We start from the raw sequence: 24689 nt of genomic DNA, 5'->3' as shown, positions 1-24689 counted from the left end.
CCGAAGTGGGGGCTTAGTGGGGACCAGGCCTTAGACTTCAGCTACGCTATTCACGTAGCTGAAGTTGCGTATCTTAGATCGATTCCCTCCCCCTCCCCCTCCCCTCACCCCCAGTGTAGACCAGCCCTTAGAAGACAAAGTATCTGGTGATTCTGCACTTGCTGGTAAGGAGACCTTTGTGAATCCAAGTGTTACTGTAAGTATTTAACAAATATTTTATATTTATGATATGTGCAGCTATGGAAGAGGGCTTAGTCCTACATTTTCACAGCTTTTAAGGGCAGAAGAGACCATTATGATTATCTAGTCTGATCTCCTGCATAATACAAACCATAAAACCTTACCCAGTAATTTTTGCATCAAGCATCATTTGAACTATAGCATATCTTCTAGAAAGATACCCAGCCTTGATTTAGAGACCTGAATGAAGACCTCATTGTTAAAAATTTGCACCTTATTTCTATCTAAATTTTTCTAGTTTCCGCTTCCAAAACATTAGATATTGTTATGCCTTTTCTGATCGTTTAAATAGCCCTCTACTATCAAAAATGCCTTTACCACATAGGTACTTTTAGATTGTGATCAAACCTCTTAACCTTCTCTTGGACAAATTACATAGTCTGAACTTCTTAAATCTCTCACTATAAAGGCACCTTTTCCAGACCATTAATCATTCTTGTAGCTTTTTTCTGAATCCTTTTCCAATTTGTCAATCTCCCTCGCTCTCTCTTTTTTTTTTTTTAATTAGTATGGCTTCAAATTTAGAAATTTCTGTTGTTGAGACTACAGGCCATTTGGGTAAAAAAACAAAAAAAAAAATCCAGATTTGCTGTGCGAATCTCCCCCCCCTTTTTGTCCCTACGTCATTATAATTTGGGGGCTACCTGGTAACTAAATTGTGGAAAACAAGAGCCTTTGGTACTTTGCCTGTTGCGGATGTCTAATTCAATTAAGCAGAATTATAGAAACACACTATTACAGTCATTCACTGGATTTATGGATTTCACGCCCCCTGTATTCTGTGTCACACAATCTCTTGTTCTTAATAATAGAAGTATAAATAAAAATGTGTGTTTTCCATTTTGGAGGACCTTAGTTATTAAATCAAGAATGCATTTAGCCTCTGAAATTTGGCTCAATGGCAATACATCTCTGACCATTTACCTGTACCTGCTAATAATTAGGTATGTGCAAATAATGTGCTTGGCAAACAAACATACTATGGGAACTATCTGATTAGCAGACTGAAGGTCACTTTTCCTTAGTGTGTTTTTGCTAGATGACTATCAGGCCATTTTATACAACACAGACAAGGTTGATGCAATAGAGCAAAGAAAGCTGCATTTCTAAAGACCTAAAAATTGTAAAATGTCTTTTAAAATGTTCTATTATTTTCTTCATACTTTATCTTTTGTTTTCTTTTTTTAAGGGAGACACTGTTCAGAGGTTTTTAAAGTGTGGTAATTTCACATCTCTCAAAACCTAAAATTAAAAAGCAAAATTCTGATTCTCTTTATTGCAGAAGCAAAGGTGAATCTAGTCCCTTACTGCTGCAAATTCTCACTCCACAGAAGTCTAATCTATCCTGAACACTCCTAGGTATGAAATCTGCCTGTCTCTCTCTCTGTGCATCATCTGCAGAGCAGCCAGATTTAGTCCGTTTCCTAAAAACTACTTTAGTTTATATAAATATATAGTAAATATGTGCCAAGAAACTGAGCATCTTTTTACAAAAATGTTTTTTTTCAAGTGATATATGCTGAATGGAAGCTTTGGAGAGTAAACTACTCTCTCCACAGAAGAGGTACAACACAAGCAGTAAGAGCAAGAGTTTTCCCCACAAATATGCCTTAGTAGTACCAGATTTACCATGGCGCCACTGGCGCCAGGCCTATGCTCCAAAGGGGCCCAACCCCGGCCTGCTCTTCTCCACCCCCCCGCCCACTGCTCTCTCCTGCGGGGGCAGCGGGCAGAAGCTTGGTTCTGCCGGCTCCTGCTACAGTGGGGCAGGCTCCGCCAGCAGCCAAGCTTCCCCTCCACCCCCCTGCCCAGTGGCGGATTAATGATTTTGCCGCCCCATGGCCCTGAAATAATTGCCGCCCCGCCTGCCCCTGGCCCCGCCTCCACCCTTTCCCGGCCCCTATTCCAACCCCTTCCCCAAAGTCCCGCCCCAACTCCGCCCCCTCTCCGCCCCTATTGGATCCCTTCCCCAAATCCCCGCCCCAACCCCGCCTCTTCCCCCAGCGCACTGCGTTCCCCCTCCTCCCCGCCCCGTGAAACAGCTGTTTCGTGGTGCAAGCGCTGGGAGGGAGGAGAGAGAAACAGGACGCAGCAGCGCGCTCGCGGAGGAGGCAAGCTGGAGCAGGAGAGCTTCTCCGTGGGTGCTCAAATTTGCCACCCCGGCAAATTTGCCGCCCTAGGCCTAGGCGATAATATGCCGCTGCCCCCGCCTCTTCCCCCAAATGTGCCGCATTCCTGTCCCTCCCCCTCCCAGCACTTCCCCTGCCACCGAACAGCTGTTCGCCCACGCGAGGGAGGGGGAGGAGCAGAGCTGCAGCGCACTCACCGCTTGGGGGAAGAGATGGAGAAGAGGCAGGGACAGGGCCTTGGGGAAGGGGGTGGAATCAGGGCATACCACCTCCAGCCCCCTGCTGTGAGTCGCTGGGGGTGTGGGCTGGGAGCAACCCCCATGACCCAAGCCCACACCCCCAGCCCTCTGCCCTGACTCCTGCACCCCCCCACACACCCCTCCAGCCCCCTGCCCTGGCTTCTGCACCCCCACCACATACCCAACCCCCCCTCACCCGATGCCCTGACTCCTGCACCCCCCCCACATCCCCACCCTGAGCACCAAATGGGAGCTCCTGCACACACACACACACCCACATTCCCACCTGCACCCTGAGCACCATTTGGGAGCTGCCCCAGGTAAGCGCTCCACACCCCAACCTCCTGCCCCACCCTGAGCCCCCTAGCTCCTGGCCAGAGCCTGCACCCCAACCCTCAGCCTGCTCCTGCACCCTAACTCCCTCTCAGACCCTGCACCCTCAACCTTGTGCTCAGTGTACCCCCACTCTCAGCTCAGTGCAGAGAGAGACGAAGAGAATGAGCTAGAACCAGGGAGAAGGTAAGTACTTGCTCCATGTGGGCAGGGGGGGACCTTGTTTACTCCCTCCCCAGCCCTGCTGCACTTGCAGTTTACCCCCAACCTCTCCCTTGCTCCAGGGACCAACCCTAGCTCCCGCCCCACTGTGCTGTGCTTTTGCCCCCGGCCCCCGCCTTGCTCCAGTCAGCAGGGACTAATCCTCCCCCCCATGCCCCACTGTGCTCTTGCCCCCTGGCTGCCTCGCTCCAGCAGGGGACCAATCCTTCCCCCCCCAACCATGCCCTGCTGTCAGGGTGGATAAAAATCAATGACTTCTTTTTAAAAAAATCAAAAAATCTGATTTTTTTTTTATTTAAATCGGATTTTTGAGGAAAAAACCTACCTAAAGATAGTTTTAATTAAGATACATTATATCTCATCATGGAATAGGAATTATAAATTCTAATTCTATAGTATGAGACAATATATTCTGGTAATGTTTAAGTAAAGTTTTGTAAATGAGTTCTAATAGTTCATGGATTAGGGACCCAATCTTAGGGGGTTCCACAGGCTTCTGTATAGATTATTTAGGTTAATCTTTCTATCTACCCAACGGGACTCAGTGCTCAATCTAGAAGATACCATCAGAGATACTTAGTTTTACAGTTCTCAAACTGTGGATTTGTCTCTCCAGAGGTAACATGCTTGTTAACAGCAAAAATGCTTTTAAATAAATAATATATAGAAGTGAGAAATAACAGACCTCAACTCTGTTGTCCCTCTGCAAATTTGTGTACACAGAGTCAATCCCTTACCTCTCTTTAAAAGTGAAAAGTTTCAAAAAGTTCAATGAATAGAAGATTGTTGGGGGCGGAATAGATCTGGACAAGGCGAAGAAGTCTGGAGACAAATGTGAGAAGCGAGGGACATAGGCTTTTTTGTTAAAATATTATGTTTGCTGTTGAAGAAAAAAATCCAGAATACTTAACGTTGTTGTTTTAGTTAAATAAAACAATTTAAATGTCTGTCTGGTGATGTTCTCCTCTTAATACAGCCTGGCAAGAAAATCCTCTAAATATTAATGATTAATCTGTTGAACTGGAGATAGTTCACCTCCCAGTGACTTCATAAATATCTGCTTCAATTATCTTTGGTAAATGAAATAACCAAACAATCATTCATTTTCTGATATAGCTGTAAAACTCATCTGAAAAGTTTTCAAAATAAAAGTTTTCAAAATAAATAAAGCGTTTCAAAATGTATAGTGTGTACCTTCTAAAAATGAAATCTACATCTATCTCTGAATTGTGAAGAATATGTATCGTTATAACCAAGAAGAACGCACTTTTATGTAGAAAACCATGATTAAATCGAGTCTTCCTGACTAGTGATTTAAATAATGATTTAAATCAAATCCACCTTGCCCGCCGTTCTCTTGCCCCTGGACTCTTCATTCCCCAAGGGGGACAACAAATATGTTTGGCGCCGGGCCCACAAACAGTTAATCTGGCCCTGTTGCCTTAGTCACACCTGGGATAACTCCCATTTATGGAGCTGAAATGGTAGTTTAGTCACTGTAGTTATTCAGTCTTTGGGCCTCTTTCATGAGATTTCTACCAGGGGTGCCAGGATTAAGTGTGACAGTGTTTGCAATTAAATGATGAATTCATTATGCTTTTAGAATACTTTGAAGATATGAAATAATAAGTATTATCATCATTATTTTCTGATTTGCACACCTGTCCACTAGGAACCGAACAGTAATTGAGTTTCCTTATTTACAGTCTGAAAAATATAAATCTTTTTTGGCCTTGACAGTAGAGAGGTAAACTTCCTAGATTTTACTTTAACAGCATTTATTTTTTACTATCATTTTACCTTACATTTATATTGAAAGAAAATCTAGAGTACAGTTTTTTTCCCCATGGAGTTCTACTGCCCTCTGCAGGATTATTTCTTTAAAAAAGCAATATTTATAAAGAAAGCTGGAAAGGACCTACCGGGCTCAAGCAATTAGGTACTGGGTCTCAAGCAATTTTTTTACATTCATAAATGATGCAGCAAGCCCAGAGGTGCCGGGGCTATGAAATGCCGAGCCTAGAGGCTCAGTCCTGGCAAGCACTGGCACAAATTAAGCATTGGGGTTAGTCCACTTACAGTATTACCTAGGACCCCATGGAAAATAGCTGGAACACAAAGACATTAGTGTTTACTACATCTTTACATTATGTTTAGTGCAATTTTCAGTTGTGGGGGGCAGGGGAACAGAGCAGTCACATACAGGATTGCTGTCATATGCTTTGAGGGCTTGATCCTGCAAGATTCAAAGCCCTCTTCTGAAGTGCTCAGTGTCCTTGAAGTGCAATGAAGAAAGTGGGAGAATGAGGGCACTCAGCACCTAGTAAAAGTGCCCAGCATCTTGCAGGATTGAGCACCTGATGCATTGCTTTCAACATTCCAAATGCTGAATGGCTTTGTGAACCCTTAGGCTGTATGAAGGAGAGAACCTGACATAACAGGCCCATTACTCGATTCATATGTATTTGTAAATTTCAATAGCGTTTCTGCCCAGGGGCTAGTTCTGCTCCTCCAGTACAAAGGAGAAAGAAAATGTTTCTCCACTGCACATTGCATATGCAAATTAGATTTCAGATTAAGGTAATTGTTTATTTGTTTAGAGATCATGTCTGTGAAACAGCCACAGGGAACAGAACTATGAGGGATCTCCAAGATATCCACTCCCCAATGATTCACAGAGCAGGCATATGAATGCAAGACTCCTACCTTTGTTTGGACTACTTAGAAGTGTCTTGGATAATTAAGATGAGTTCAGCAGTGACATTGTACAGCGGCAGATGTTATTTATGCTGTAGTTTACTCACAGTCTTGCTTGTAAAAGGACATAAAAGTAAACCAGACAGGAGTATGTTTATATATACATGGACTAAATGACAATTGACAATTCAGATGTGAATTACAAGGCTTTAATTACATGAGGGGCTCTGGTGACATCAGAAATCACAAGCTTGAATAGTTCATCATTTCTTCAAAACCCCAAGTTGTAATTGGAGCCCTGTTCCTTTTTTTATTATTATTAAAAGAGCCTTTAACAACCCAAAAAGAGTAATAATTTACACCCAATTGCACTGCCCAGAATGCTATTGCTATTATAAATGGCTAATCATCATGAAAATGAATGAAACATCTTAGCACAGAAGGTCATATTATCAAAGTGCTGCGGGGGAAATTTGTGCATTGAATTTCCATTAATATGAATGGAGTTCTGAACATAAATCATCACATACAGACTGCAGAATTGACCCCCCCCCGCCAACTCCCTTCCAAGGCTTTTGATATGTATAATATGTACATACAGGGATAGTGGTAATAGGTGGGGAGGCTACAGTAAAGTTTTACTGCTGTAAATTTTGAGACGGTTCTAATAAAAACTTTGAAGGCCTGAACACCAGCCATCACACATTTTCTTATATCACAGATACTAAGGCCTATAATTTGCTTTATTCTGTTCCCTTCTTGTTTTCCTAGTCTCCTTCTGATTTTTCCCCATCTTTTACTTTAGTACATAAAGTTACTATGAAAAGAATGGATTGGTGTGGCTTAGTGACATCAGAGCTGCAGTACAGAGTCAACTAATACAATAAAAACAACGAGGAGTCCGGTGGCACCTTAAAGACTAACAGATTTATTTGGGCATATGCTTTTGTGAGTAAAAAACCCACTTCTTCAGATGCATGGTCTGAAGAAGTGGGTTTTTTACCCACAAAAGCTTAAGCCCAAATAAATCTGTTAGTCTTTAAGGTGCCACCCGACTCCTCGTTGATTTTGTGGATACAGACTAACACGGCTACCCCTCTGATAACTAATACAATGTACTGAAATGTGTTACCATGGTTTGTGAAGTATGGGAGATTACAAGCCTGATGATAGGAAGTTCTGATTCCACAATTCAGTAGGAGGTTAATAAAAGTTTCAGGTGCTCAACATGCGTGAAGTGATGCCTTTTATGACTCTGGCCAAATTTTCATTAGTAGCCACTCATTTTGGTTCACTCCATTTTTGGATGTCCTACCCGAGACATGTTGGGTTCAATTTTCAAAAGTGCTGCGCATCCAAAAGTCCCAGCTGAAGTCAATAGGAGCCACAAGTGTTCAGCACCTCTGAATATTCAGGTCATCTGTATCTCAAACTGGACATTCAAAACGTGGAGCACCCAAGCTCAGTGGCCACTTTGAAAACTTGGCTGCATAGCTATTACACACTTTTGGGGAAAAGGATACATATTATATATAAATAAAAGAAAATGCAAAAAAAAAATAATCAAACGGAACAATGAATTATAAACAAAACCCCTAATGAAGTCTGCATTCTTTTAATTTCCTTTAAAAATGTAGGATTACTGTTTGCAAATATTAAATTGAATATTGTGGCTGCTGAAGAGGTTATACGGAAGGTCTGTCACTAGGGAAAAAATGAGTGCATCTCTTTTCTTTCTCACTTGTGTTTAACATGTTACACCAAATTGGCCAATCTTTGTACTGAACTGACCTATAAACTTCAGGAAGAGTCTGGCTTCACTTTTATATACTGTGAAGTACTGCCAAAGACTTAGCTTTCTTCTTGTGACAGCAGTGGTATTTGAAAATGAAGATTAAAAACATAACTGTTGTTTCACACCCTATGGGACAGCTGGGTCACAAGGTATAACACCTATATTTAAGTCCTTATCACCGCCTTAGTTTCTTTTCTTGCAAGCTGTTCAGACTTTAAATGAAAGGAGACAGGAGCTAATGGATTATTTTTTATATGTTTTGCCAATGAAAGTCACATTCTCTTCCATGTCTTGCAAACTGGAGTTTATCAAGCCAAATGTTAAGAAGCAATCAGGGGCAATGTCAGGCTACACAATGGATAAATGAAGTGGAAAGGATCACAGGCTAGTTCGTAGACCACAGCACAAGGTGTTGAGAAATTCTATTCCTGTTTTTGTCACAAATGTCTTGGGTTCACCTCTCTGCACTGCAGTCTTCTCACAGAAAAAGTAATGATAATGACATTTACCTATCTTACAGAAGCTGTGTGTGAATTATTTCATTAACGTCTGTAAAGGACAGAACAGGCTAGATTGTATCTTTAGACACAACCCTGAGCAAGGGGTGATACGTAAACTGCAACATCCCAAAATTAGCCCTGGTACGCATTGTGCCTCCGAGATACCCTTCTGATGAACAGTTGCCTCCTTGCTCCTTCTTTGTTCCAAATGGAAGTAATTTGCTCATGCTGGCTCAGTTGTACAGACAGTGCACTGTGTGTGTGGGTATGTGTGTGGGACAGAAGCACATGGAGCCAAGGCTCTAATCATGCCCCACCCACTTTCTCCAGGATGGGAAGTAGCAGGTGCACATTGACTGCTTCGTTTTGCATTTCCAGATTCAAGTTTGATCAGCCTGCATAAGGATGCTGCAGAGTCCAAGTCACAATCTACTTCAATGTTTGTAGAGATCCTCTGGTGAAATTAATGCAAGGAAGTCCTATGGTTTGTGTTATGTAGATGCATGTGTTATGCAAGAGGTCAGACAAGATGATCACAATGGTCCCGTCTGGCCCTATACTCTATGTAAGATTCTAACCAAGTACAAAGTACTGTCAATATTAATGGGGAAAACACACTGATGATATAGCCAGTCATTATATGTATTCCTTTGCTAAGGCTGGGTGGACAGACGATAGTGATATATGTGTAATTTAAGAATCTATCCTTTTTGTAACACAGTATAACAATATTGGATAAAGCCTTTCCCTAAGTCTTTAAAAAAAAAACATTTGTATAATTTTATTGATTAATGGGATCTCTCCTCAAATTTAGGGTTATCTATTTTTCCTGTAGCCAGCTACTCCTCTATGCTCCATTTACTGTCCTTTTCATTTAAGATGTATTCTGCTTCAGTTAATTCATTTTCATTGCCACAAGACACAGACAATTGACTAACAAGACAATTTACATCTGGGGGGGAAAAGACCATAGATTACTAAAAGGTACAATTTACAAACATACTTAATAATAAACAATATAAATGTATTACCCTGAGGCCTATTTATACCATAAAGTCATCACGTGTCCCAAAAGTCCCTCCAAGCCTGGGACCTCTTAAGGCACACTTCCCTTTCTCCCTTCCCCATTCCACAAACACGCAATGAAGTAGGGGGCGTATTGTAAAATATTAGCAAGCCCTAATCTCCCATCCCTTATGTCCAAGAGAAATGTACCTGTTGTGCTCTTGAACTTGCCCGGTTTATTCATTATTTCAACAAAGGACAGTAGATAGAATAGCAGGTGTAGTTCAAGGGTTAAAACTTTATAAGCATTAGCTGAACTATAATTGTTAAATGACAAAAGTGAATTGTTAGTCTAAAACTGAAAACCAAGAGTTCTTGCACTGCTGTCCAAAATATTACTTGTTACTATGATATATGATGATATATGCAGAGGTAATACAATTTATCTATCATACACCTTTATCATCAGTCACTTTTAGGTGTAGGGTGCTAGGAACACTTACTCCTCTTAACTTCCCAACCCCTTAAACAGATAATCTATCTAGTACAGTGGGATCTGCTTGGCATGAGATATTACAATGGATTGGAAGATAACTGACATTATTTCAGAACGACAGATAAATCCTGTTTTTCCAACCCCTATATAGTTTATTAAATACTCCAATTCTTATCAAAACCAAAATTCTGTCATGAACCCCTGATTTTATTAAGACTTCAAATGTTCAGTTCAGTTTTACTATACTCTCCAATTGGGTCCACATGTGGAAAATATGAAACTATGAAACCAACTGGCTCCACCAAATTCTTGGATTAATTGCAAATAATTATAAGATTACCAGACACGTTGCACTGTTATGACATTAAAACAATTAAAACATCTTGATCCATACACTGTATATCCAATTTTCTAGAAAGAAAATAGCCAAATGTTTGTAACTCAGATCGTCAGGGTTAATGTCACCTACAGAAAAGACAGCTAAATAATTAAGTAAAGAATAATTTGCCCTCTAAAATACCTGAAAATTGATCTACCAAGATAAATTACTGTAAACTTTTTGACATATAAGCATTTTCTCTGGTAAATGCAAAGTCTTTTCTCATCTAGCTCCTGATGTGAAGGTTCTGAGTGCCTCCTATACAGTGCTAAGCATACTCCCTTGATGCCACTGAGAGCTGAGATATGGGCCCCACTATAACTGCATTTGAGATAATATTATTAAGATCAGTGAAGCTCGGTCAAAGGACTTGATGGTGGGTGGGAGTGGGGAAAAATACTATTTAATGAAAAGAAACAAGTCAGCATGAAGAACCACAGGCATGTTGGACCAGGGCTCTAGTCACCTCCTACCCAAAATTATCACTAATGTCAATAGCAACAGAGAGTCCTGTGGCACCTTTAAGACTAACAGAAGTATTGGGAGCATAAGCTTTCGTGGGTAAGAACCTCACTTCTTCAGATGCAAGTAATGGAAATTTCCAGAGGCAGGTATAAATCAGTATGGAGATAACAAGGTTAGTTCAATCAGGGAGGGTGAGGTGCTCTGTTAGCAGTTGAGGTGTGAACACCAAGGGAGGAGAAACTGCTTCTGTAGTTGGATAGCCATTCACAGTCTTTGTTTAATCCTGATCTGATGGTGTCAAATTTGCAAATGAACTGGAGCTCAGCAGTTTCTCTTTGGAGTCTGGTCCTGAAGTTTTTTTGCTGTAAGATGGCTACCTTTACATCTGCTATTGTGTGGCCAGGGAGGTTGAAGTGTTCTCCTACAGGTTTTTGTATATTGCCATTCCTGATATCTGACTTGTGTCCATTTATCCTCTTGCGTAGTGACTGTCCAGTTTGGCCAATGTACATAGCAGAGGGGCATTGCTGGCACATGATGGCATATATAACATTGGTGGACGTGCAGGTGAATGAGCCGGTGATGTTGTAGCTGATCTGGTTAGGTCCTGTTATGGTGTTGCTGGTGTAGATATGTGGGCAGAGTTGGCATCGAGGTTTGTTGCATGGGTTGGTTCCTGAGTTAGAGTTGTTATGGTGCGGTGCGTGGTTGCTGGTGAGAATATGCTTAAGGTTGGCGGGTTGTCTGTGGGCGAGGACTGGCCTGCCTCCCAAGGTCTGTGAAAGTGAGGGATCATTGTCCAGGATGGGTTGTAGATCACTGATGATGCGTTGGAGAGGTTCAAGCTGAGGACTGTAGGTGATGGCCAGTGGAGTTCTGTTGGTTTCTTTTTTGGGCCTGTCTTGTAGCAGGAGGCTTCTGGGTACACGTCTGGCTCTGTTGATTTGTTTCTTTATTTCCTTGTGTGGGTATTGTAGTTTTGAGAACGCTTGGTGAAGATCTTATAGGTGTTGGTCTCTGTCTGAGGGGTTGGAGCAGATGCGGTTGTACCTCAGCGCTTGGCTGTAGACGATGGATCGTGTGGTGTGTCCGGGGTGGAAGCTGGAGGCATGAAGGTAGGCGTAGCGGTCGGTGGATTTTCGGTATAGGGTGGTGTTAACGTGACCATCGCTTATTTGTACTGTGGTGTCTAGGAAGTGGACCTCCCGTGTAGATTGGTCCAGGCTGAGGTTGATGGTGGGATGGAAGCTGTTGAAATCATGGTGGAATTCTTCCAGGGTCTCCTTCCCATGGGTCCAGATGATGAAGATGTCATCAATGTAGCATAGGTAGAGAAGGGGCGTGAGTGGACGAGAGCTGAGGAAGCGTTGTTCCAGGTCAGCCATAAAAATGTTGGCATATTGTGGGGCCATGCGGGTGCCCATAGCGGTGCCACTGGTCTGGAGGTATATATTGTCACCAAATTTGAAATAATTGTGCGTGAGGATAAAGTCACAGAGCTCAGCAACAACTTGTGCTGTGTCATCATCAGGGATACTGTTCCTGACAGCTTGTATTCCATCTGTGTGTGGGATGTTTGTGTAGAGAGCCTCTACATCCATGGTGGCTAGGATGGTGTTTTCTGGGAGGTCACCAATGCATTGCAGTTTTCTCAGGAAATCTGTGGTGTCACGGAGATAGCTGGGAGTGCTGGTGGCGTAGGGTCTGAGTAGGGAGTCCACATATCCAGACAGTCCTTCAGTAAGAGTGCCAATGCCCGAGATGATGGGGCGTCCAGGATTTCCAGGTTTGTGGATCTTGGGTAGTAGATAGAATAACCCCGGTCGGGGCTCTAAGGGTATGTTGATTTGTTCCTGTGTTAGTGTAGGGAGTGTCCTGAGTAGATGGTGCAGTTTCTTAGTGTATTCCTCAGTGGGATCTGAGGAAAGTGGCCTGTAGAATTTGGTATTGGAGAGTTGTCTGGCAGCCTCCTTCTGGTAGTCAGACCTGTTCATGATGACAACAGCACCTCCTTTATCAGCCTCTTTGATGATAATGTCAGGGTGGTTTCTGAGGCTGTGGATGGCATTGCGTTCTGCACGACTTAGGTTATGAGGCAAGCGATGTTGTTTTTCCACAATTTCTGCCTGTGCAAAACACCATCCTAGCCACCATATATCAGATATCAGGAATGGGAATATACAAAAACCTGTAGGAGAACACTTCAACCTCCCTGGCCACACAATAGCAGATGTAAAGGTAGCCATCTTACAGCAAAAAAACTTCAGGACCAGACTCCAAAGAGAAACTGCTGCGCTCCAGTTCATTTGCAAATTTGACACCATCAGATCAGGATTAAACAAAGACTGTGAATGGCTATCCAACTACAGAAGCAGTTTCTCCTCCCTTGGTGTTCACACCTCAACTGCTAGCAGAGCACCTCACCCTCCCTGATTGAACTAACCTCGTTATCTCCATACTGATTTATACCTGCCTCTGGAAATTTCCATTACTTGCATCTGAAGAAGTGAGGTTCTTACCCACGAAAGCTTATGCTCCCAATACTTCTGTTAGTCTTAAAGGTGCCACAGGACCCTCTGTTGCTTTTTACAGATTCAGACTAACACGGCTACCCCTCGGATACTAATGTCAATGGAAGTTATGCACACATAACCAAGAGGAGACTAGAACCCATGGGGGCAGGACTGCCATCTCCACTGCAAGAGGGTAGAAATGTTTTGATAGTAAAATCATTGAACTATAATTCTGTTCTAAGTGTACTGGTGCAGTGACTTTATTAGGGACGCCAGTTTAGCTGTCCCGCTGAGCCACAGGCTTGATTGCATCAGATTAGAGTGACCTTGCAAATAAATCGCTCAATCCTCACAGGCTACATATGTCTTTAAAACGCCATAGATGCAAATTCCATTATAGAGCTCTGAGACGCAAACTCAAGCTAATGAATACTGTCAAATTACTAACTTAGTGAGGGGACACAATTTCAGTAAATGTCATTCAACTGAGCATTGTCAGAGAGAGAACATTGAGCTTGGCATTTCTGAGGAGCCGCCACACATATAAGCAGTCTCTGCAACATCCATAAAGCTATCGTCTGTTCCATCTTAAAAATCTACACTAAATGATCCTTGAAATTAAATTTAAATCATGCACATTTGGCACCTTAGTTATAAAAGAGGTGAGGAAGCCAAATGGAGCTATTTATCACATGAACACACTAAGGAAGCCTCCACTGGCCATTTTCCATTCCTGTCACAGTACTCATCAAAAATACCTTACTTGCTGATTCGTTTTCTATTCCCCCTTGTCTGGGACTGATGCAGCCTTCCAAACAACAAAATGAAAAGGCATGTTTCATAAGTACCAGGGAAACAGTATTTATTGAACCTACTCTTTTTATGTGTGTGCTCAAGATGGCAGGTCACAAAACTACCTTTATTACAAGGGGATTTGCTTCAATTACATTGAAGCAGGAGTATACCTTTCTTGGCTAAAGCCAGCTATTTTTCAAATAGTAAATGTCATGCATTTACAACATTCAAGGTTTTAATTTATCTTCCCCTTGAAAGGCTCCTTCATGGTGCAGAGTGGGTCTTTCAGAGCCAGCAACACCAATGCCACTTAGAGCTGAATGCATGGTGAGAGCTCCTGCCCTAGAACTCAACTGCCACCCTAGCCTGAATGGTGCTAGGGAATATCAGCATAGTGAACAACTAAGGAGTTAAAAACAAAATTAAGGCTCTGTTTATAATGTACATGTTTTATTAACCTTTACATTTGGAATGTGGTTCGATTTTAACAGTTATGACATCGTATTCCATGCCAGTGCTACACTACTAATACTTTAGCAAGGAACTCTTACACAAATGTCCCCCAACCTTGATAGCTTGAAAAGGGTATGCATGTGTGCGCATAGTTACAAAGAGGAAGGGCAATGTGTTTTCTCAAAGAATGCTATCTCATAACCATAATCAAAAGAGAAAGGAGAGTCACTTGAGGTTTTATTCTTATTTACCCCATGACCCCTTTACACACTCAGAGCAGTGTAAAGAGGCCATAAAATGGTGGTAAATTACATTTCCATTAACTTTAAGGCACTTTACAAGGCTAGAGCAGTATACAGGGGCCTCAGTGTAAATTGGAATCAGGCCATTGAAAAGAAAACCAGTGGGGCAGATTCTGTGCAGTAGCTCCTGAGAAAGACAGAACCGAAGGTGTGGGTCTGGTGGAGGGCAGGCAAAGGCAGCTTTATGCCATCTTTGTGTAGTCCATATGCTGCCTGCATTGGGACTGGAGCAGAGCCTAAAACATAGTAGTGCAGCCCTGGAGGTTTACCTGGGCTGCTACAGGTTGCTCTATAGGTAGAACACAATACTATGAATGTATATATATATTTTTGTGACAGACCCAGACCAGTGGGGTACAGGAGTCTGGTAGAGGGCAAATATACTGGTCACTGGATGAGTAGTTTTCTGTTCCCTGAGTGACCAGAGCAGGGGCTGCACTAGAGTAATCAGGAACCTGCTAGAACCAGTTAAGGCAGGCAGGCTAATTAGGACACCTGGAGCCAATTAAGAAGAAGCTGCTAGAATCAATTAAGGCAGGCTAATCAGGGCACCTGGGTTTTAAAAAGGAGCTCACTTCAGTTTGTGGTGCGAGTGTGAGGAGCTGGGAGCAAGAAGCGCAAGGAGCTGAGAGGGTGTGCTGCTGGAGGACTGAGGAGCACAAGCGTTATCAGACACCAGGAGGAAGGTCCTGTGGTGAGAATAAGGAAGGTGTTTGGAGGAGGCCATGGGGAAGTAGCCCAGGGAGTTGTAGCTGTCATGCAGCTGTTACAGGAGGCACTAGACAGCTGCAGTCCACAGGGCCCTGGGCTGGAACCTGGAGTAGAGGGCGGGCCTGGGTTCCCCCCCAAACCTCCCAATTGACCTGGACTGTGGGTTCTTCCAGAGGGGAAGGTCTCTGGGCTGTTCCCCAACCCACATGGTGAATCTCTGAGGCAAGAAAATCCGCCAATAAGCGCAGGACCCACCAAGATAGAGGAGGAACTTTGTCACAATATACACACACACACACACACACACACACACACACACACACACGGCCTAGCACAATGGGGCCCAAATTTGATTGTGGCTTCTTGTGCCTTTTGCATTACAAATAAATTATGATAACAACAATAGTTAACTTATCAGCTAATAAAAAAGCTATGCAGAATAAGCTCACATATGGAGGACTCATTTGGAACAATTCAACATTTTCCTTCTTCCACTATCAGAATTTAATAAATCATAAATGAATTATACGTCTACAATGCCTTGTAGCTAAGGATTTCAACATCTATTAGGCAGTCTCTACCCTAAACAGCTTACAATCTAAATAGACAAGACAGACACAGAGTAGGGGAAGGAGAAGAACACACAAGAAGCATGTACAGTGTGGTGGTGACAAACATCATGTTAGTTCCATATTTTTTATTTTATTTTCTTTTGGTGGGTTTAGTTAGGAGGGGATAAGCTAAATGGGAAGAAAAGTGAACAGAGGGGACAGCGAAGGGGAGAGCTCGGGGAGAAAAGGGCAAGAGTGTATGTGTGAAAGAAAGCTGAACTGAAGAAACTGAGGGAGGGAATGCATCCCTGTGAGGTAGTGAAGTATTATCATCCCCATTTTATGAATAGGGAAACTGAAACATAGGAAGATTAGAGAGACAAGGTGATAGCTTTTATTGGACCAACACAGAAAGGTTAACAGCCATATTCTGAAAAGCGGCCCCTGAGTTTTGGATGCCCAACTTGAAATGCTGTGCAGAGTTGGCTCTAGGCTGTCTAAGGTAACAAAAGTCCAACTCCGGCTACTACATAAAATTGTTTATAAAAATCAGCAGAAGTTGGAGACAAATAAACTGGTACAAACTGGATTGTTTAAGTTTAAAAAAAAAACAACTAGTAAGGCATCTGCAAGGCTCCTGGTAAAGTCCAGGTTGTCATGACAACAAGATAAAAAAACCTTTAGAAACGTGAGAAATGTTTATAGCTGAAAGTACCAAAATGTGTTTTGATTGGTTAATTTTAATGTGATAAGGTTGCTACCACTTCTTGGGCACTGCTTATCATTGGGTCACCAATGGGAGCAGAGGGACACATGAACTGGAGGGAGCAAACTTTACAAGTATGGCTACCATCTCCTCCATCTCCTGGGACCATTGTTGTCCTCATCCTGAAAGACACCTTAACCAGACCGAGCCAGAGAGTGGAAACCAAATGGCATTACCACCTCCACCAGCTGAGGCTAAATAATGAACAGAACCTGAAAATTGGGCTCCCTCCCTCATGTGTTATTCTCATTCCGCACCTTATTTCTTCTCCATCCTATCTTTCTCTTGCTGCCTTCTGTATAATAAGAGTCTGACTAAGTCAGCCAAGACAACTCCACCTTAGCAAAACTGCTGTGAGCCTGCAACCAGAAAGGCAGCTAAAAGCAACATCATAAACAGCCTAATGCCAGGACTCAGAGCGGCTAATAAGTCCATGTGCTTGGCCTGTGTTTTTCCAGCAGCAAAGTTGCAAATGAAAATCAGCACCAACGATCAGGAGCTGCATTTACTATCTTTCTTTTCTCTACCCTTTTGTGTGCGTTTTGTCTTAAAGTAAGCAGGATTGGACTCCAAGAAGAGCAATAGCTCCAAACCATCTCAGCTAAACTTTGTTTTTCTTGCTCAAGAGGACATTTAATACCATCTAAAAGACTGTCAAACAGATTTCCCTATAAAAGAATTTATACAGCTAAAGGGAATAAGGAATACTGTTAAAATGAAAGCCTCACTTAATACTTTACACTTCAAATGCTTTAACTGTTTGTTTTTCTTCTTCTGTGTCTTTAAGAAAAGGTTACAAAGATTTTTATTGGTGGTTGGTTCAATGGGAGTAAGCCAGCGATAAACTGATATGAAACTCTGGACCACATTTAACTGTTTAATGTTGTAACAGCAAACAAGACTTTTATTCCCTTGTTGGGCTTGAGACATCCCCTTATCACAAAGGCACCCCAAAATTGAGGCACCCAAAACAGTTACCATTTAGAAAGTATGTCTTCTAATGACCAGCCCAAGGGCACAGAGAATCACTGGCACAGCTACAGATCGAAACTATGGTCCCAATTCTGCCCCTTCTGATTAATTCTAATTCCTATATAATGGTATGTCTACAATATAGCAGCATAGCTATGGAGCTTCAGCTGTGCCACTGTATTGTAGATGCTTCCTACATAGATGGAAGGAGTTTTTCTGTCAATTTAATAATCCACCTATCTGAGAGGCAGTAGCTAGGTTGACAGAATTCTTCCATCGACCTAGCTGCATCTACAGTGGAGGTTAAGTCAACCAAACTACGTTGCACAGCTCTGCGCAATGTGGCTAGGTTGACCTAAGTTTTAGGTGTAGACCAAGCCTAAATGAGGTCAGAATTGTTGCCCATGAGTCCTTAGTCCAAGAGCTGTTAACTTGCTGTCTGCTCTTATTAGATGAACCTGAGCAAGTAGGATCTTGGATGGCACAATTAGTAGAAGAAAGATGATATCTTGATAGTATTGATATTGCAGTGGTCTGTAAGGAATTAGTTACAACATAGGAAATTGAGTTTTTTGTGACTGAACAATTGATAAATAATTTATTTCAGTGAATGCAAAGAAAATAGTAAATCTAAAAATACCATAACTTCCCCCTCCCCAAGTTTATAAACATTCTAAATCAGTGAAGCTCATTCAGCTCCTTCTATAGGGAAAGAGTTCACGGGAGGAAGCAGAGCTGTAGATTGTATCAACAGGAACCTCTGCTCTCCCTCTTGTAAAAGGCTGCAGGGATCGAGATGAAAATAAAACTGACACAGTGGGAAGATACATAGCAGGAAGACTAGTGAAGAACCAAAAAGGAGAGGTGGAATTGCAGCAGCAGGAGAGAAAAAAAAAAAAATCAATACCTTAAAGAACAGGAAGGAACATTTTTCTTTCCTACCTAAAACTAGTATTGATCTATAAAGCAAGAGCTGTATCATACGGTCGTTAAATAAAAGGCACACTTATTTACAGTTCCTCAGTACGAGGAATATATTTAAATTCATGCTGAAACATAATGCCTGGTGTGAATCACTACAGTCATATTTAGTACTAAACTGTTCTGTTATCTAGTTTAAGTTTAACACCACTGAGAGAGCCTCCTTGCATTATGTTTTTTCTCTATTATGTATACAGCAAGCTCAGAAGTAATACAATGGGATATCAAGCATGAGTGCTTGTTAAATGTTGTGATAGCTTAGAGATGCCTGTCAACAAGAAAAATAAAGGAGTGGTGGCTGGAATTATTTTGAAAGATAATTGATCCAGGAAAAAAAGATGACAAAGCACTGTAGGAGGCTAGGAACAATGAAGATGTACAGCAAAGTCAAAACAAACTGCTAACAGAAATCCTCATCTATGCAACATGCACTGAAGAATGCCTGATCCAGAGCTCACTGAAGTCAATATAAAGATTCCCATTGAATTCAATCAGTTTTATCTCAGGCCTCAAGACAAGTTTGCAAGCATGGAACCATAGGAAAAAGAGAGGCACATCTCTAGCAATGGGACTGTTTTAAAAGGAACAAATTTTGGGGAGGGAAGGTCTCAAATGCAGGTACCTACTCTGACTCTTACTAAGCTTTTCCCCAGTCTTGTTTTAAAAATGCCTGTGTATACATGAGATTGCCACTTACTCATTCAAGTGTATTTCCTTCTGGCACATTTTTTTTGTCACCTCTTTTTGTTAAATACCTATCAGCCACACCCCAGTGACCGTATCTATTTCCACTGAAGTTGACAGCAAAAGACCCTACCAACTTTAGTGGGAAAAGGATCTCAGACACAGTTTTTATTAAGTCCTTAGTAGAAGAACTGCTGTTGGTTTCAGTGGAAGTGTGCTACAGAAGGATTGAGTGAAAGCTATGCAAGGGCCCTCGGATCTGACCCTGTACTTGCAAAAGACCACATATCAGAGAGATGTTTCCATCTGTTCTGGAGCTCCAGTCGTACTCCATTTCCACCGAACAAAACCAAAGCAAAGCAGATCTGAGGAAGTACAAAAGATTCATGGCACCTACCTTTTTCATTGCTATTTGATGGAGGTGGTTGTGGATTAACAGGTTTGGATTTGTCGTAGTTGTTAAAGCTCTGGCTGCGCCGGTTGCTGGCACTGATAGACCCACGAGTTTTGGTTTCGCTGCCTGCAGCAGATACCCTCGTGGTGGGACCTGGAAGTCTGTTAAGAAAAATAAGAAAACAGGACAAAGTACTCATAAGAAAAACCACAACAATTTGGAAGAGGAAAAGACAACTGAAAACCATGCGTAATCCGAGAATAAAGGGAGCAAGGCAAGAGAATTTTGTGGGTTTTGTAAGGAATTTAACCAAGCCACCACAAAATATCCTGGATAAAAATATACATAACAGTGACTACAGTAGTAGTTTGAATTGCTTTACATCATGAAAACCCCTTGAACTGGATATTGTACTATTCTAAGATGTGATTTTCAGATTTAAAACATTCAGAACCCAGTTCTGACATCCTTATTTAAGTTGATTAGTACTGTACGTGGCAAGTAGTCTGATTGGTTTCAATGGGACTACTAGAAGTACTACTCAATCTAAGTAAAGGTGGCAGAATCAGGTCCTCAATCATTTTTCTTCAGTGCTGTAGCCCTTGGTCTTATTCTCCTCTCCCTTATGCCAGTGTAAACAAGAAGCAACTCCAGTGAATTCAATGGATTTATGCTGCTGTAAAATTGGTGTAAAAATTTGGCCTTATGTTCCTAAACTAGATTGCTGAAATGCATTCTACACAGGACTACATCCAATTCAGAAACAGACAATGGGGCAAAATGTGACTGTTGCTTAACAACTGGCATTTCTCTGTAGGGAGCACATTATATTTGTGCTCTGGGAACTGAACTGGCTACCAACTGATTTTCAATGGAAGGTTAATATTGTTTATTTCTGGATCTACAAAACCTTCTAAGGTTTGAGTTCTGGCTGCCTCGGAAACCACTACTCTCCCCATGTAGTAGCACAGCAGTGGAATCAGCTGAGGAGCTTGAGGAACTGAACAGCCCCCCGGGTTAAACTGCAGGATGCTGATAGTCATGTTTTTGTCAATAAAGGGTCCTCATTGGAACGCATTTCCCTTTTGATCCAGCAGAGCCCAGGCTTGCAAGCTTTATCTGCTTTATCAGGCTTTTTCTGGGGAGAGGAAATTGGGGTTTTAGAGTAGGATGATGACCAACTCCCAGTGAATTTGAATAAGATAGGGGCTTCTCATTCCATCAGATGAGGCACCCTTGAAAATCACAGTCTTAATATATGTACAGCACACTTTTATGAATCTAAATAAATGAAATACAACAAAATATGAAATAATGCCCTCAAAGTACATACCTGTAGAGAATTGTTGAGACTTTCGAGTACCTTGAAAAGTAGTGTGACATCTTCATTTTTGAGACTAAAAGCCAGAATCTGCTCACGTCATGTATGGTGGCAAGATTGAAAGACATGAGCTACTCTCAACCTTTATTGTTTTCAGCATAAGTAAAAAAAAAAAAAAAATTGTCTATAAAATCACTGTGACCTAAATGAAGTGTACCACCAAAGAGCCTAATCCAGAAGCCCTTATTATCAGAGTGTAGTAAAACTTTACTCAGGGAATACTGCCATGGGGGATGCAATGTGCAAAATCATTGTTACATCTATAGCACCATTAGCGCTGGAAAGTCGGGAGAGGGGCTTTAACACTGCTTTCAAAAATCAACCAACTCTTCAGAGATTAGTGAAAGGGAAATGAAAAAATAAAAAAGGGAAAAGCATAAATGTTAACACATGCATGCACATGCTTCCAAAGCTCAGAGGAGGACAAAATATATGGGCACCACTAAAAACAAAAATATTGTATTTATAAATTCACATTACCACAGCCTCTGGCACATAACATTATGGGTTTTGAGGTTTACTTTGTTGTATCCCAGACAACCGCCTTAAGTTCTCAACTGTATATGAAGAACCTCAGCCAGTTTCAACACTAAGGGATGCTAGAAAATTATATATGGCATTGATCAAAAACAAATTAAACTTAGAACACCCTGAAATACTTTATCTATTGAAAAGAAGGCTACAAATGAAGAGGCAGAAGGTGGTGGGGAGAAAAGATGGGAAACACGAACGCTTAGGGCTCTCGGTCCCATTTTTGATGTTTTCCTTGAAGTTGGCAGGGCAAGAGAGCTCATGCAGAGCCCATACTATTTAATAGATGTTGAATTCAGTCTTTTGGAGGCAGGAAGAGCCTTCCGGCCACATCACTTGACAGTCTGTTCTAAAGAAAGACTCCACATTGTTACCTAGTATGTTTTAACCCCCACAATAGAGCTACTGGACTATTTTAGAATTCGTTCCCTACTCTTTTTTTTTTTTTTTTCCTGGTAGGATTAGTGGATGAGAAAAAAGTTATTCTTCCTAAACAGTCCTCAATAGTGCTGTAAAGATTTGGACCAAAATGGTTTGCTCAGAAAAGCCAGCAATGGTTTGCTCAGAAAAGTGAAGGGGACAGCCCAGACACATTGACCAGCAGAGGAGAGCACAGGTTGTCAATTCAGTCATTATTGTAATTGCTAGTTATATAAATATGTATAAAATAGAAAATACATGTAAGAATAAAACACTTAGGAAGAAGATATATTGTCAAAGCACTTATCCTTCCATCAGATTCCTGATGTGTGTTTATCTGATTAATTTTGTTTTAAGCACATATCTTTTTACTTGCCCAGGACACTTTGGAAGTGTATGTAGCTACTTTGGCTATGGCAACTCTACAGCTGTAAGCTCTGTAGCCATAACCTTTGTAGGGAAAAATCTAGTTTCAGGATAGACCTGCTGGCTTCTTGTTAGCAGAGATCAGGTACAAAGTTAAGAGAACACTCTCGGTTATTTCTCTTCAGCCCCTTTAGCTAGCTAATATGTGACTGTAACCATGCCGGAGGGTGAACCTGATGCGTCTCAAGTGTCAAGTTAGTGTTAGGAGGGAAACAGAGTAGGGAGAATCAACAAGGCTTAAAAGGTGATTCAGAGTACGGGTTCTAGCACAAAGCAACTTTCTGATGCCTAGACCTTCCCTTCACCAAATAAAATACAAGATGTGGGGGAAGTGAATCCAAATTATAGGACAGGAGTAATGCGGTTACATTTCCACATTACAGAAAGGGATACAATTTACTGGTTAGTGCACAAAAGGAGTAAAAATGTCAAATAAACTACACTAGTTAATGCAGAACTACAGTGGAATTCCTAATTAAGTACATATGACAGCATAATAATATCAAGAGTAATACTAATCACAAGAAAGTCCATGATTAATACCAAAGGTATTAATAATGATTAGAGCAGCCCTTTTAAGTGCTGCTGTGAGGTGCTCATAGGGGTTGGCATTCAAGTCAAGCTATGATTAAGGCCAAAATGGACAGAAACACCTATTACTCATTTTCAGGGAGATTAGCTGTTCTCTGCTACAGGGCACTAGGGAGTCCAGGACCAGTGATGAGATATATATCTACTCTGTTGTTTTGTCTCATCTGACACACTTGACTAAGTTCCACTTTTTATTACCCAAGAGAAAACTAGTCCTGACATTAGTAATTTCAACAGTATAGAAATGAAAAGATTAACTGGTACAGAAATTGTGTGAATCTTCACTTTTCAAACCTTCCCTTTTCAAAATGAAAAGCTCACAAGAATGACCAAGGTCCATTATTTTCTTGCCAACATAGAATCATAAGACTGGAAGGGACCTGGAGAGGTCATCTAGTCCAGTCCCCTACACGCATGGCAGGACTAAGTATTATCTAGGCCATCCCTGACAGGTGTTTGTCTAACCTGTTCTTAAAAATCTCCAATGATGGAGATTCCACAGCCTCCCTAGCAGGGCCGGCTCCAGGCACCAGCTTACCAAGCAGGTGCTTGGGGCGGCCACACCGGAGAGGGGCGGCACGTCCAGCTCTTCGGCGGCAATTCGGCAGTGGGTCCCTCACTCCCGCTTGGAGCGAAGGACCTCCCGCCGAAGATCGCGATCGCGGGCACCAGCTTACCAAGCGGCTGCTTGGGGCGGCAAAAACCCTGGAGCCGGCCCTGCTCCCTATGCAATTTATTCCAGAGCTCAACCACCCTGACAGTCAGGAAGTTTTTCCTAATGTCCAACCTAAACCTCCCTTGCTGCAATTTAAGCCCATTGCTTCTTGTCCTATCCTCAGAGGTTAAGAAAACAATTTTTCCCCTCCTCCTTGTAACAACCTTTTATGTACTTGAAAACTGTTATGTCCCCTCTCTGTCTTCTCTTTTCCTTACTAAACAAACCCAATTTTTTCAATCTCCCCTCATAGGTCATGTTTTCTAGACCTTTAATCATTTTTGTTGCTCTTCTCTGGACTCTCTCCAATTTGTCCACATCCTTCCTGAAATGTGGCACCCAGCACTGGACACAATACTCCAGTTGAGGCCTAATCAGCATGGAGTAGAGCGGAAGAATTACTTCTCGTGTCTTGCTTACAACACCCCTGCTAATACATCCCAGAATTATGTTTGCTCATTTTGCAACAGCATTACACTGTTGATTCCGCAGCACTCCTTCCTAGGCAGTCGTTTCCCATTTTGTATGTGTGCAACCGATTGTTCCTTCCTAAGTGGAGTACTTTGCATTTGTTCTTATTGAATTTCACCCTATTTACCTCAGACCATTTCTCCAGTTTGTCCAGATCATTTTGAATTTTAATCCTGTCCTCCAAATCATTTGCAAGCCCTCCCAGCTTGGTATCATTCGCAAACTTATAAGTGTACTCTCTATGCCATTATCTAAATCACTGATGGAGATATTGAATAGAACCAGACCCAGAACTGATCCCTGTGGGACCCCACTCGTTATGTCCTTCCAGCATGATTGTGAACCTGAGTGACTCTACCCTCTCTCCTATTTAACAAAAGAAAAGTTGACCAAATATACACAGTATTAAAGAGAATACAAGGGGATGGTCTCTAATACTGCGTATATTTTAGCTATTCTAAATGCTTGGCTACAAACCATCAGACAAATAATTTAAAGATGAACCCTAAACATGCAGTTGGAAATCTTGCAA

General features: G+C 41.8%; 1 protein-coding gene across 3 annotated transcripts in view; it reads right to left on the bottom strand.

Moving 5' to 3' along the window:
• The window catches only part of NAV2 (neuron navigator 2), a 354629-nt gene that overhangs the window by 159226 nt on the left and 170714 nt on the right, over nt 1–24689 (bottom strand). For all 3 annotated transcript variants that reach the window (XM_065404227.1, XM_065404228.1, XM_065404229.1), the window contains one exon: nt 19626–19783. In XM_065404227.1, coding sequence (XP_065260299.1) covers nt 19626–19783 — 158 coding nt within the window. The remainder of the gene's footprint in view (nt 1–19625; nt 19784–24689) is intronic.

Source organism: Emys orbicularis, chromosome 4 (assembly GCF_028017835.1).
Source record: "Emys orbicularis isolate rEmyOrb1 chromosome 4, rEmyOrb1.hap1, whole genome shotgun sequence".
NCBI classification, from domain to species: domain Eukaryota; kingdom Metazoa; phylum Chordata; order Testudines; family Emydidae; genus Emys; species Emys orbicularis.
Note: the sequence above shows the minus strand (reverse complement) of the source record. Positions and strands in the feature narration are given on the sequence as shown.